General features: G+C 51.7%; 1 protein-coding gene across 1 annotated transcript in view; it reads right to left on the bottom strand.

The window, feature by feature from the left end:
• Positions 1 to 448: 448 nt before the first annotated feature.
• Positions 449 to 13363, bottom strand: part of LOC129327911 (vomeronasal type-2 receptor 26-like) — a 28791-nt gene continuing 15876 nt past the window's right edge. The window contains exon 6 of the mRNA XM_054976657.1: positions 449 to 1350. Within this exon, the coding sequence (XP_054832632.1) occupies positions 449 to 1350 (902 nt within the window). The remainder of the gene's footprint in view (positions 1351 to 13363) is intronic.

The raw sequence follows: 13363 nt of genomic DNA, 5'->3' as shown, positions 1-13363 counted from the left end.
TCCTTGCCTGTAACTTGCTTACTTCTGGAAATAAATAATGAATACACTCAAGTAATAATGACTCTCCTTTAATTATCTAAGTAAAATCAGTAGATATTATCATCACATTATTTAAAAAGTGAAAGATGTAAATAATTAAGTCTTAATAAAAAGATGAGATGACATATAGGCAAGAATCTAGTACCCCAAAGGAAGCAAAGGCATTGCAGAGATGTGCCTCTTTACATCCATCCATGCACCCTTATTTCTGAACCATGCCGGAGCAGAGTCAGCCGGATTGAATCTACTTAGACTGTGGCTCATGAAAACTCATCCCCTATCCCAAATTTTGTTAGTCTTATAGGTGCTACTGGACTCTTGCTCTTTTCTACTATTCAAATTAGTGATAAATATGAATGGAAAAGTGGATAAAGATGAAAGAGGCCCTCCACTTTACATTAGATTTAAATCAATACACTTTTATCATTAGATGCTCCTTAGTATTCAGATTAGGCCTCAGTACAATAATGTAGCATTTGGGAAGGAAGATGCAGCCCAGCAGGCCAGCACTGGAGGCCAAGATGGAGAAGACCTGCACAGCCACCATGTATTTCCCCTTCGTGCTCAGGTACGTGGGCACAAAGGACACCCAGACACTGCAAAAGACCAACATGCTGAAGGTGATCAGCTTGGCTTCATTGAAGGCGCCAGGCAGCTTCCTGGCCAGGAAAGCCACAATGAAGGAGATGGCAGCCAGGAAGCCCATGTAGCCCAGGGCACCATAAAACATGGCAACAGACCCTTCGTTGCATTGCAGGATGATGTGTGCAGGCTGGGAGTGCATGTCAGACTCTGGGAAGGGGGGAGAGATTCCCAGCCAGAGGGCACAGAGGACAACTTGGACAGCAGAACAAGACATGACAATGGAGTTGGCCAGACTCTTCCCCAGCCATTTCCTCATCCTGTTCCCTGGCTTGGTGGCCATGAAGGCCACCACCACAGTGACGGTTTTGGCCAACACTGAAGAGACGGCGACCGAGAAGATGATGCTGAAGGTGGTTTGTCGGAGAAGGCAGGTCACCTTCCTTGGCTGGCCGATGAACAGAAAGGAGGAGAGAAAGGAAAGCAGGAGGGAGACCAGGAGAATGTAGGAGAGGTCCCGGTTGTTGGCTTTGACGATGGGAGTGTCCAGGAATTTAATGAACAGGCCTAACACCAAACCAGAGATTAAGGACAGGAAGATGGAAAAGAACACCAGAATGATCCCAACAGATTCTTTATAGGTCAGGAAAGTTGTCGTCTTGGGGACACATTCAGTTTGATCTTTGTTTGGATGCTGATGTCCTGGACAGCGGGAGCACTGCGCTGCATCTGAAAAGAACAAGAGTGACTTCTATATCAGTAATATTCACCTTGCCTCTAGAATGCAGCAGAATGGCCACATCCAGATCCTGTAAATAAATAAGAAGGAAAATCTGTATTGTGTTCTGTATTAATAAATGGTTCTGTCTGTCAGTTCATCCCTCTGTAGTAGGCCTAACTATTCAGAAAATAAAACCAGATGTATCAAAAGTGTCCCTGGCTTCAGAATGGTGACAGGAGATACAGCGCAAAGCATGGAGGTAATTGTAACCTGCTAAACATATAATCTCCATATCTCCAACCCACCTCTCCTGTTTTTTTGCTTTTGAACCTATGGCTGTCTCTAGCAGGCGTAAAGCATTAGAAAATAAACCTAAGAGCTTCGAAACTTGCCCATATCTTCAGGAAGATGATAGGAGATGTGCCCAAAGTAAGAGGAATTGGCACAGAGATGTAAATGGGAGTTCCACCAGTTTGTGTTGAGTTTCCATAGGATTGATTTGATTGTTTTGATCTCATAGTCTGCTCTTCCTGCAATCGGGCTTACATAGCTGACAAACATCAATATTTAAAATTCACATCAAACCTATATTGGTTCCATCCACAGAGGGCGAAGATGAAAGAGGGACCGTCCGGGAACTTGTCAGGGAGAGGACATAATGGACAGGACAAGTTGTGGGGAAGGGTTGTATTGGTACCATCCAGAGAGGGAGAGGTTGAAAGAGGGAATGGGAATTGTCTGGGAGAGGAGGACAAAGAGTTACCAGCTGTGGAAGCAACCCTGAGAACTGAGGGGGGCTAGAGCCCACTGCAGAAGAGCTTGGCCTAGAACCACAGTAGACTTGGGGTGGCTCAGAGCCCAGATAGGTCCAGGTCCATGAAGGGATACCCAAGTAGGTTGAGGTTGACCTTGATTGTCAACATGTCCACCAGGTCTGGGTGCTGATGTGTGTGGCGGGGATGGAGGTCTCCCAGGTGGTAGAACACCCGCTCACTCTGCAAGCCGGTGGGACAGGACAAGATGTTAGTTGAAACAGAGGTCACAGAGGGAGGCCGTACCACAGAGGGGTGGTACGGGGTAGTATGGCACCTCGTGGTACAGAGGATGCAAGCTCTTGGCCACACATGCCTGCATCCTCCTCACAAAGTCCGGACCCTGGGGAGCAGCTCTTTCTCGTGCTAGAGCTCCTTGCGCAGGAACTGGTTGAGCCCGTGGATCAGGGGGATGACCTGACCCAGGCTGGCCTCATAGGAACACAAGAGCTCAGTGGCCTCCTTAAAAGGTTTCAGCATCCGGAACATCTGGGCAAGGACTCTCCATTCTATGGAGCTGAGGCTCAGCTCCTCTCCTCAGAACATCCGTAGATGACAGGATGTCCTGTAACGGGCCGTTCTGCTCCATCAGATGACATGTCATATAATAGGTGGAGTTTCAGTGGGTGGGCAGGTCCTGAAAGAGTTGGTGCTCAGGGTCCCCCCCTCCTCCTGCCTCTGGAACAGCTTGCAGGACGAGTTGATGCTGCAGGAGAAGCCGGAAGCGATATGGTGGCAGCTGTCTAGGATATTGCGCATCCACAAGGTTCCCTCGTCCCAGCTGTCCCTTGGCTTGCTCCCCAGTCCGAGCACATCCCTCATCACCAGGTGCAGCTTGTGGGCCATGCACAGCAGGCCCAGGAGGGATGCCTCTTTCAGGGCTGCCAACATGTTGCTTCCCACGTCCGTCACCATGAAGCCACGGACAAACCCTTCCCCCCCAGCTCTCCACTCCCTCAGTGCCATCTTTACGGTGGTGGCAATGTTCTTCTCAGTATGGACATCATCCATCCCCCGGGCCTGGAGAAGAACTACCCTGTAGCATGGTGTCAAGAATGGCAGCTTTTTCCGGGTGCCAGTTCTTGGCCTGGGGCAGCAGAGGTCCATTGGTTGCCATCAGTGGGTGGTGATGGCAAGGGACCCGTGATGGCAGCCGCTCCAGAAATTAGCCATGAAGTGTACTGTACGGCGGCTGTTGTGGGTTTTCCGGGCTGTATTGCCGGCAATACAGCCCGGAAAACCCACAACAGCCATCGTTCTCCGGCCGTGAAAGCCTTCAACAATGCATTGTACTGTACGGCCTTTGGCAGCCAACAGCTCCCTGAGCACCATGTCTTGCATAGACTGGTAGAGGGCAGGCAGGACTCGATGCCCAAAGGCACACTGTGACAGCATGGAGAACCATGGGGCAAAACGCTGAAGTAGCCTTTGGAAGCCCACGCCCTACACGATGGATAGGGGGAATCCTTGCAGGGCAATCGTCTCTGCCATGACATGAATGCCCACCTCCTGAGCCCTTGACCTCACCGTTTTAAACCACACTATCCCCGAACCTGATGGAACAACCTCCTGAAGGGCGGCCTGCCTGACCATTATGCTCCCACTGGCAGCACCCTCGGGACAGGACTTCTTGCTTGGGGTGGATTCCAGTGACCCTGCCACTGATCCTGGCTCAGAGGAGCTAGTAGCCCTCTTTCTTCCCCAGCCGGACGTTTTGCTGACTAAGGACAGAGACCACAGGCTCAGGTGGCATGTTCAGGCGCCTAGTCAGGACCATCAATGACAGGTGCTTCGGGTCATTGCCCCTGCGCACCAGGACATCACAAACACAGGACCACACCACACGGAGGTCATTCGGAAGGGCCTGAAAGTTCCTCCATACAGAGCGTTTGAACTGTGGCTAGGGGTGTGCAAGGAAAAAACTTTCGGCTTTCTTGTTTCGGGATTACCCGAAACAAGATTCTCTACCGGCATTAGCCGAATGCCGAAACAAGAATCTCTTTCGGGATTCGGGATTCGGCATTATTTCGGCATTCTTTCGGGATTCTTTCGGGTTATTTTGCTGGGAAAATGCCTCCGTCTTTCAGGACGCCTGGAGGAGGCATTTTCCCACCAAATAAGCCCAAAATTGGTGGGGACCTTCCTCTAACCCTTCTCTAACACCCACCCAAGTTTCAGACAGATTGGACTTTGGGGGGCCATGTTATGGCCCCCCAAAGCAGGTCCCCCCATCCTCCCATAAAGGAGCATCTTCTTCATTATTTCCTATGGGGAAAAAATGAAGAAGCAGGCTTCCTTTGCCAGGGGTGGCATTTTGCATGCAAAATGCCCCCCAGCCCTCAGGGGCCCTTCTCCCACCCCTCCTCCCACCCCCCACCGAGGCTCAGCCTGCTCCCACTTGGGGGGGCCATTTCATGGCCTCCCCAAGTAGGTGCTCTAATCTCTACCACTGACAGCTGGGGGAGGCTTGTGTTGCCAGGGGTGGCATTTTGCATGCAAAATGCCCCCCAACCCTCTGGGGCCCTTCTCCCACCCCTCCTCCCACCCCCCACCAAGGCTCAGCCTGCTCCCACTTGGGGGGGCCATTTCATGGCCTCCCCAAGTAGGTGCTCTCAGCCCCTAAAGTCCACCCTTCACAGCCCCACACAAACCCAATTCCCCCCCAGCTGCCACACACAGACCCAAATCCCCCCAGTAGCCCCTCACAGACCCAAATCAACCCCCACCTGCCCCACACCCACCATAACCCCAGGAACAGGCTGGCCTGCCCTCCCCTTTTGGGAACCCCTAAACTCTCTTTCCCAGGGCAGTTCTGCACAGACAAGGGGTGCCACAATGGTGGCAGTGCCAAATCGTCCCTGGGAAAGAGCACCTGCCCTGGCACACAGACAACCACCCCCCTGACCCCCCCACCACCCGCAGAGAAGGCTGGCCAGCCTGCCCCATTGTTCCCTATGCTGGGAACCAACCTCCCATCAAAGAAGGGAACACAGACACACAATCATTAAGTTTAAAAAACCTTTATTTTCTCATTTTCAAATTACAAGTGGTCAACAAATCACAACATATTACACTTATTGTCCCTCATAGCACAACACAACACAATTAACTACACATCAGAGAATCTTAAACACATTTTTTTTTTTGAAATGGACAAACAGTAAAGTTTTGAACATTACAACAGGTCACATAGTGAGCGGGCACAACAGGGCATGGAAACAGAAGATGATCATAATAACTACCAGCCTAATACAACTCTCCCTCCATAAAACGACTTAATGGGGGGGAACCACTGCAACAAAATCCCCCCCCCAACCCTCTGGGGCCCTTCTCCCACCCTTCCTCCCATCCCCCCACCAAGGCTCAGCCTGCTCCCACTTGGGGGGGCCATTTCATGGCCTCCCCAAGTAGGTGCTCTGCTCTCATCTCTACCACTGACAGCTGGGAGAGGCTTGTCTTGCCAGGGGTGGCATTTTGCATGCCAAATGCCACCCTCACCCTCAGGGGCCCTTCTCCCACCCTTCCCCCCACCCCCCACCACATGCATTCCTTGACAATCAAGAAATCTGGAGTTAAATATAATGTGCATGTAAGTCCCTCAAAGACAGAAGCAATATGACCCATTTGATTTCCACAACCTCAGACACAATTAGTGATCCGTTTCCCCTTGGTGGGGGATCCCCCACTCTCACCTATCACCCCGAAGGGGGAAAGTCAGTGAATGAGCCTTCAAGGTACGCTCCAGGGGCTGCTGCCGTGATGTCACTGATGTCATCTGGCTGCCCTGAGAGTATGCCTGTGCTTTGCAGTGGGCTGATTTGGGCCCTGCAGGCCAAAGCAGGATCCCTTGTGGCCCAAATCTGCCTGCTGTGAATTGTGCGTGCTCCCCAGCCTTGTGTGATGATCACATCACTTCCTAGAACAGACATCATCATGCCAGAGCATTGCCATTAAATGATCATGCGTGTGTGAACAGACCCTATGTATCCTGTAGGCTTCAGTGATGGTATAGTAATGTTTTCACTCACATTATAGAGAGAGAGAGAGAGAGAGAGAAGGGGGGGAGGCACTGAAGCTAGATTATTTCTTCTATTTTACTGTCCCCTTCCAAAGCCAGGGTGGCATTGGCACAATGCCCCCCTCCCCCCGGCCAGAGCCTTAGTACCAGTATGCATTGACAGGCCCATGCATCATAGTCCTTTTTGAGACCCAGCCAAGTTGTGTGCCTTTTGGAGAAAAATGTTCAAGTTGCTGGTGGGGGTATGAACAATTTTTAGATATCCACTGTAGTGCAATGGCTAGAGAGTTGGTCTAGAATCTGGCAGACTCTGATTCTGTGCCTTGTAGGCTTGATGGATGTTCTTGGCTCAGCCTAAGTAAACAATTGTGTTGTGTTTTCCAGAGGCAGTCTAGGTGATTTTGGGGCCCTGGACAAATGTTCTTGACGGGGCCCCAGAACCAGTGCCGCCCCACCACTGGCTCCTTGCCAAGGCCAAGCAATTTGGCAACCTAGGCCCCAGATAGAGTGGGCAGGAGTGCGTTGTTTCCTTCCTCCCCCCCCCTCCACCCCCTCATACAACTAAGAAGGCCATCGGTGGAGTCACTCCAATGTGAGGCATGGAGCAGCTGTCTATTGTTAGCCTGGTTGTGATGAGGGTGAAACAAATCAAGGGAGAACAGCAATGTGTAAACCACTCTAGGTTCCCATGGGGGAGAAAACCGGGGCATAAGATAAACCTTTAATTTGGTGGGGAGGGGGTATATACATTTTATGTGTATGTGTCTGTATGTTTTATGCATTCAAATCACTTGTGGTGTACTTTAGAATTATATTGAGCTCCACAGTATCCCAAAAACCTTGTCCATGTATTGCAAACCGAAGTCAATCTACCACATCTAGGGTATTCTTCTTTTCCCTACTGCCTTCAATTTTTCTTAGCATTATTGTCTTTTCTAGTGAACCTTGTCTTCTCATGATGTGACATAAGCACTATCATCAATTGATATCTTCAAGGGAGAAAGCAGGCCTGATTTGGTCTGGACATGTCTTTTTCGGAGTCCATGGTACATGTAAATTGAAACTTTCTTCCCACTTCACAGTGTGAATGTTTTTTCCTCCTATGAGCTTTGTCTAAATTTTACTGTACTGATACTGCTCATTTGGCCAAAAGGCCTGCCCTTGATCAATGCCACATTAAATACTTCATAATAAAAATATGTTTTTAGAACCATTTAAAAGTGTCCTTAAGTGCCATACGCCGATTTAAAAAACCATAAGCTAAATGTTTGGGAACACAACCAGATATGTGAATGACTGAAATGCAGCCCAATCCCACTGCTACTTAAAATCCATTTTTGATGGAGGTCTGGATTGTCTTACATTGGTGTCATTGGGCTTGGAATCAGGAACCTGGAAGCGTTCCATGGTGGCTACAACTTTCATGCCAAGGCTAAGAGGGTGGGAACGGGATCTCTCTGGGGTGGCAAACTCTGGCCTTGGAAGTTACTGGCAATTTGGGGGTGGGACTTGTGCAAAGGAAAATCTGAGTAGGGATCTCCCCCAGAATCCATGGTCCGCATTTGCCCTCTAAAGAGATTGCCCTTGGAAGCAGCCAGTTTATCTGTAGGGAACTACTCTCTCTAACCTGAACTCAAGCCCAACCAGGAGTTTGGCAGCCCTAGGAAAATTTCTGAAAAAGATGGCAAAGGAGGGCCAGCAACTGATAGAGGCATGGAAGCCCACACCAGGACAGTAGCAGGGGCCTACTTGGGCAAAAGGGACGACCAGTGCTCTCATCCCCCATAGTCCACTCCTTTCAGCCCCACACAAACCCAGTTCCCCCACCCCAGCTGCCACACACAGACCCAAATCCTCCACTCAGCCCCTCTCAGAACCAAAACCACCCTCAGCTGCCCCACACCGAGTACCCCAGGAACAGGCTGGCCAGCCTGCCCCATTGTTCCCCATGCTGGGAACCAACCTCCCATCAAAGAAGGGAACACAGACACAAAATCATTAAGTTTAAAAAACCTTTATTTTCTCATTTTCAAATTACAAGTGGTCAACAAATCACAACATATTACACTTATTGTCCCTCATAGCACAACACAACACAATTAACTACACATCAGAGAATCTTAAACACAATTTTTTTTTTGAAATGGACAAACAGTAAAGTTTTGAACATTACAACAGGTTACATAGTGAGCGGGCACAACAGGGCATGGAAACAGAAGATGATCATAATAACTACCAGCCTAATACAACTCTCCCTCCATAAAACGACTTAATGGGGGGGAACCACTGCAACAGGGTCCAGCAGAACCTATGTCATTTCCTGTGGCTGTGCTTTCAGTTCAGACACACAAAGCTGAACTGGGCACTTCCAAGGCACTGGACAATGGTATTTCTGGAGCAGTTCTGCAGAGGTCTCCCCCCACCCCCACACCAGCCTCAGAATTTACCTGGGAACATCTGTGAGAGATCATCATTGGCCGGTGCCCATCCACCACTCTTCCCGCATCCCCCAACCATGCAAACCCAACATTAACATCAAATTTTTTTTTTTAAACATGAACTGAACATCAACTTTTAAAAAACATAAGCACAACATTTTTTTTTGGGTTTTTTTCCTTTTTTTTACATGAACAGAACATCAACTTTTAAAAAACATAATCACAACATTTTTTTGGGTTTTTTTTCCTTTTTTTTACATGAACAGAACATCAACTTTTAAAAAACATAAGCACAACATTTTTTTTTGGGTTTTTTTCCTTTTTTTTACATGAACAGAACATCAACTTTTAAAAAACATAATCACAACATTTTTTTGGGTTTTTTTTCCTTTTTTTTACATGAACAGAACATCAACTTTTAAAAAACATAATCACAACATTTTTTTTTGGTTTTTTTTCCTTTTTTTTACATGAACAGAACATCAACTTTCAAAAAACAGTACAACAATTCTTCTACAATTTTTTTTACAATGATTTCATCTGATAAAAACACCTAAGCAATCCCTATCTAACCTGTTTCTCCCTCCAGTAGCAATCCATGTTTCTGGGGCATTATTTTTCATAATAAATTTGGTCCCACAGGGTATGTCTCAGTGATGGGAGATGTTTTGAATACCCTGGGGGGGGGGCTTTCAAATTGCTGGGTGTTTTCCCTTTGCCACTGGTTCCTAACCACCCTCCCTCTACTGGCCGGTTTTAACTGTATATACAGGGTTTTATACAGGGGAGAGCGCGATTCCAAAGGATTGGACTCATAGAGGATGCAGGCCACAAGTTGGGCTCACCTCAGTCACTCTGGAAGTCCAGTCCTGAGAAATCGAAGAGGCGAGAGTTGACCTTCAGGAAGGTCAACTGCTCGACTCTCCATGGGAGAAGGCGAGTGCGATGTGGGCCGACAATGTCGCCCGCATGTGAAAAGACGCGCTCGCTCTCCACGCTCGTCGGAGGGCATGAGAGCAGCCGCTGCGCCTCGAGGGAGAGGTCCGGCCAGACCGACTCCTTCCTGGCCCAGTAGCTGAGCGGATCGGTGGAGAGCGACTCGCAGGGCTCCGCGAGGTAGTCCCTGACCATCGCCTCCGCCGGATCCTCTCTCACGGTCCTCACGACCCCAGAGGGGACGAGGGCCCACCGGAGCATCTCCATCTCCATCGGCACTCCGGTGGTGGCCTCGGGGGGGGCCTGCGCAGAGGGGGCGTCAGAGGGACCCGCACGGCAGGGCCCCTCTTGCGTCCCCCCTGTCGACAGGCGTCCCCTCTTGGCCTGCCTGCGCCTCACCCAAGAGCAGAGCCCGTCTCTGGCTTGGGTGAGGTTCCCGTCCCGCTCGGCGAAAGTGCCCTTTATGCGCGGGTCACACATGGTCGCCAACATGTATGACTCTTCCTTAGTGAGAGGAGTTAGCCTGGCAGCTATGCCCTGCTGCAGCCTTCTCACTAATGCGCGCACCGCTGGAACAAGGTCAGCACGGGGCGCGACCCGGTCTGCAAGGGTGGCCAGATTCCTCTGGAGCGTGTGCACCAGGGGAATGACCAGACCGAGGGTCGCCGTGTCTGACGAGACCGCCACAGTGAAGTCCTTGAAGGGCTTCAGGACCTCCACTGTCTGGGTGATGGTGAGCCAATCCTCCCGGTTGAACTCACCCACCTGACTCGCACCGCGGTGCTCGGAGAGCCACGCGTGGAGTGCGGCCTGCTGCTCCACCAAGCGCTCAAGCATGGCGCAGGTGGAGTTCCAGCGAGTGCTGACGTCAGTGATCAGAGCGTGCTCTGGCACACCTGTCCTGACCTGTGTCTGGCGCAGTTCGTGCGTGGCCTTCACGCTGCGCGAGAAGTGACCCGTGAGCCTCCGACATTTCTGGACAAGTAACTGGAGTTCACGGGTCCGGGTATCCACGGGTTCCTTCGAGGAGCCCAACCCCAGCGCATCTCTCACCACTAGGTGAAGCTTGTGAGCGGCACAGTAGACGCTCTCTCGGCTCACTAGATGCGCCGCTGCCCTCATGTTCTTGCCACCGTCCGTCACCATGCATCCCACGGTGGCGGGTCCCTGGCCTATCCACTCGTCCAACTGTCTCCTTAAGGTGGCAGCGATGTTCTCCGCCGTGTGGGACACGTCGAGCACCTCGGCGTGAAGCAAGGCCTTGCAGTAGCCGGCCTGGCGGTCTCGCATCCTTCCCTGTCTAGCTGTGCTAGGCACCTCCCCCCGGCCCCCACCCAGAACCGACTCGGGTTCCCACCAGTGAGCAGTAAGCGAGAGGTACGCTTGCTGCACACTTGGGCAGGTCCAGATGTCCGATGTGAAGTGCACAGTTCTCCCGGCAACCCGGGACAGCTGTGCCTTCACATGATCCCTGGCAGCCCTGTAAAACGAGGGCACCACCGATCTGCTCAACGACGTGCGAGCAGGGACGGCGTACCAGGGAAAGCAATCTTGGAGCAGCCCTGAGAAGCCGAAGTCTTCAACTACGGAATACGGTTGCCCATCCACTGCTATCATGTTGACGATGTGGCGCGTGATGCGCCTGCTCGCCCTCCGGATCCCCTCTCTGGGCACACTAGCGCCCTGCATACCAAGCATCTCCGGGAGAGAGGCTTGGCGTCCCTTTCCTGCAGGTACCCTTGGGGGGAGAGCACCAGAGGAGCCTGCCTCCTTCTGGCTAGCTGGCGGCCGTGCGGCGCCACTCGAACCCTCCTCCCGAAGAAGCACCGCCTGGTGGTGCCTCTTCATATGGTACCTCATCCCAGACGTGGAGAGATGCCACACATCTTTGCCACGGCTGACGCGCTGCCTACAATGCAGGCACAGGGCTGCTCGGGGATCCTCCGTTGTCTGGAAGTGCTTCCAGATTTCGGAGGAAAAGGGCATCCCACGCTTCCCAGGAGAAGCGCGTTCGGGACCACCCTGCGGCACCTCCTGTGAGGTGCTCTGGCCGGACACACCGTGTCCCACTCTCGGCCGGGCAGGTGGGGATGGACGAGGCTGAAGGGGCAGAGATGTGGGCTCTTCCACCACAGTCTCTGCCTCTTCCTCCCGCGTCCTCTCCTCCTGCACAGCCGCGAGAGGCCTGCTGCTGGCCTCAGAGGAAACTGGGGTGGACCGCCCCAGGGGGGGTCTCACGGGCAGTTCCTCCAACATCCTCCGGGTTCCTGGGGTGAGCGGGAGCGCAGGGAAAGTCATGTGCTCCGCGCCCATCCCAGGAGACACCACATGCTGCCCCTCCTCCAGCAGCTGGCTCGCAACCACTGGAGGAGGAGGAGCCTCAGCAGCAGGCCCCTGCCCAGTGCCAGCCCCTGCCTCACGCACCCGGGTTGGGGGTGGCCCTCCAGCAGCTGCCTCAGGAAAGAGAGTCTTGCGAACCCTCTTCCTGTCACCAGAAGCCAGGCTGGTGAACGGCAGCAGCGCAGGGGAGGGCCTCCTCCGCTCAGATGGAGGGGCTGCCGCAGCAGTCCCCCTCCCCCTCCCCTCCTCCCCTCTAGATTTCTCCCTAGCCTTTCCCCCGGGGCCCCTCTCTGCTTTCCTCTCCGACATACTTTCCCCTCCCAAATTCAACCCTAACTAATCAGAAAAGATTTAGAAAACAAAGGTCAACTTTGTTTTCAAGACCTAACTAACCTGCTCTAAATCTGTGCTTCTAGTGGCTCTGTGACTTGGAGATGAACAATCAAGTGCCTTTTTAAGCAACCCTATTTATGTCAGGGAACCTGAGCCTGCCAATCAGCTGAATTCCTCTGGAATTGAGCTGGCCCTAAACCCCAATAACAGGTGACAAAGCCTTAAACACTCACACACTAGTATGCCCGGGCCGGCCTGGCACCACCACGGGTGCCAGAGATGGGCAGTGGAACCCTAGTTATGGGGGCACTAATGGGAAGCCTATTGACAGCTATTACAAATTTTTATATATATATATATATATATAGAATTCAAACCTAACACTCACTCACTAATGCTTTCCCTGCTGAGTCCCTATTTAGTTTTTTAAAAAAAACTAGGCTCGGTTTCCCTAATAATTATGTTGAGGGCAATTATCCACTGATCACCTACCAACTGGCCTACCTACCTAAGAGACACTATTTAGCGGGACCGATGTATCTGTGGTATGTCGGTGTGGGGTGTGGATGTGGTGTTTTGAAGATGAGCCTCCCCCCTCCCAAGCTAGCAAGAACCCACCCCCAAGGCCACCCAAATGTCAACCCGGACTCGCTCACACTAACACCAGTCCTGCAGTCCAGCGATGTTCAGGCGGTCTTGCAGCTGGTCCTCCTCTCCTCCACGATGCTGTCAAGAAAATTGGAAATGTTAGCAGAGTCAACACCACACGCCGCACACGCAACCCCAAAATTCAAGGCCCCGTTGCACAAGCCAAGTCAGCCCCCCCCCCCTTAAAGGCTAGGGCCAACCAGCAGCAAAACAAAACACATCCACCCAGCAGAGCTTCTGGCCTGTGCAGGCCAGAAGCTGGCACACTCATTTTTTAGTCCTGTGAAACAGCAGTTCATGCCCACCCCACACTCAAACTTGAAAAATGAAACATGAAAGAAAGCTGGCACTGCGATCAATGCTGGCCCCCCTAACCCCCAAACAATATCCTCTTGCCCAACCAGAAAATGCCCCCCCCCCCCGGCCCAAGCCATAAAGACAGAGCCAAAGCATATGCTCGCAGGTAGGCACAGCAGCAGACATAAGCTCAAAAACC

Source organism: Eublepharis macularius, chromosome 4 (genome assembly GCF_028583425.1).
Source record: "Eublepharis macularius isolate TG4126 chromosome 4, MPM_Emac_v1.0, whole genome shotgun sequence".
In the NCBI taxonomy this organism is placed as follows: Eukaryota; Metazoa; Chordata; class Lepidosauria; order Squamata; family Eublepharidae; genus Eublepharis; species Eublepharis macularius.
Note: the sequence above shows the minus strand (reverse complement) of the source record. Positions and strands in the feature narration are given on the sequence as shown.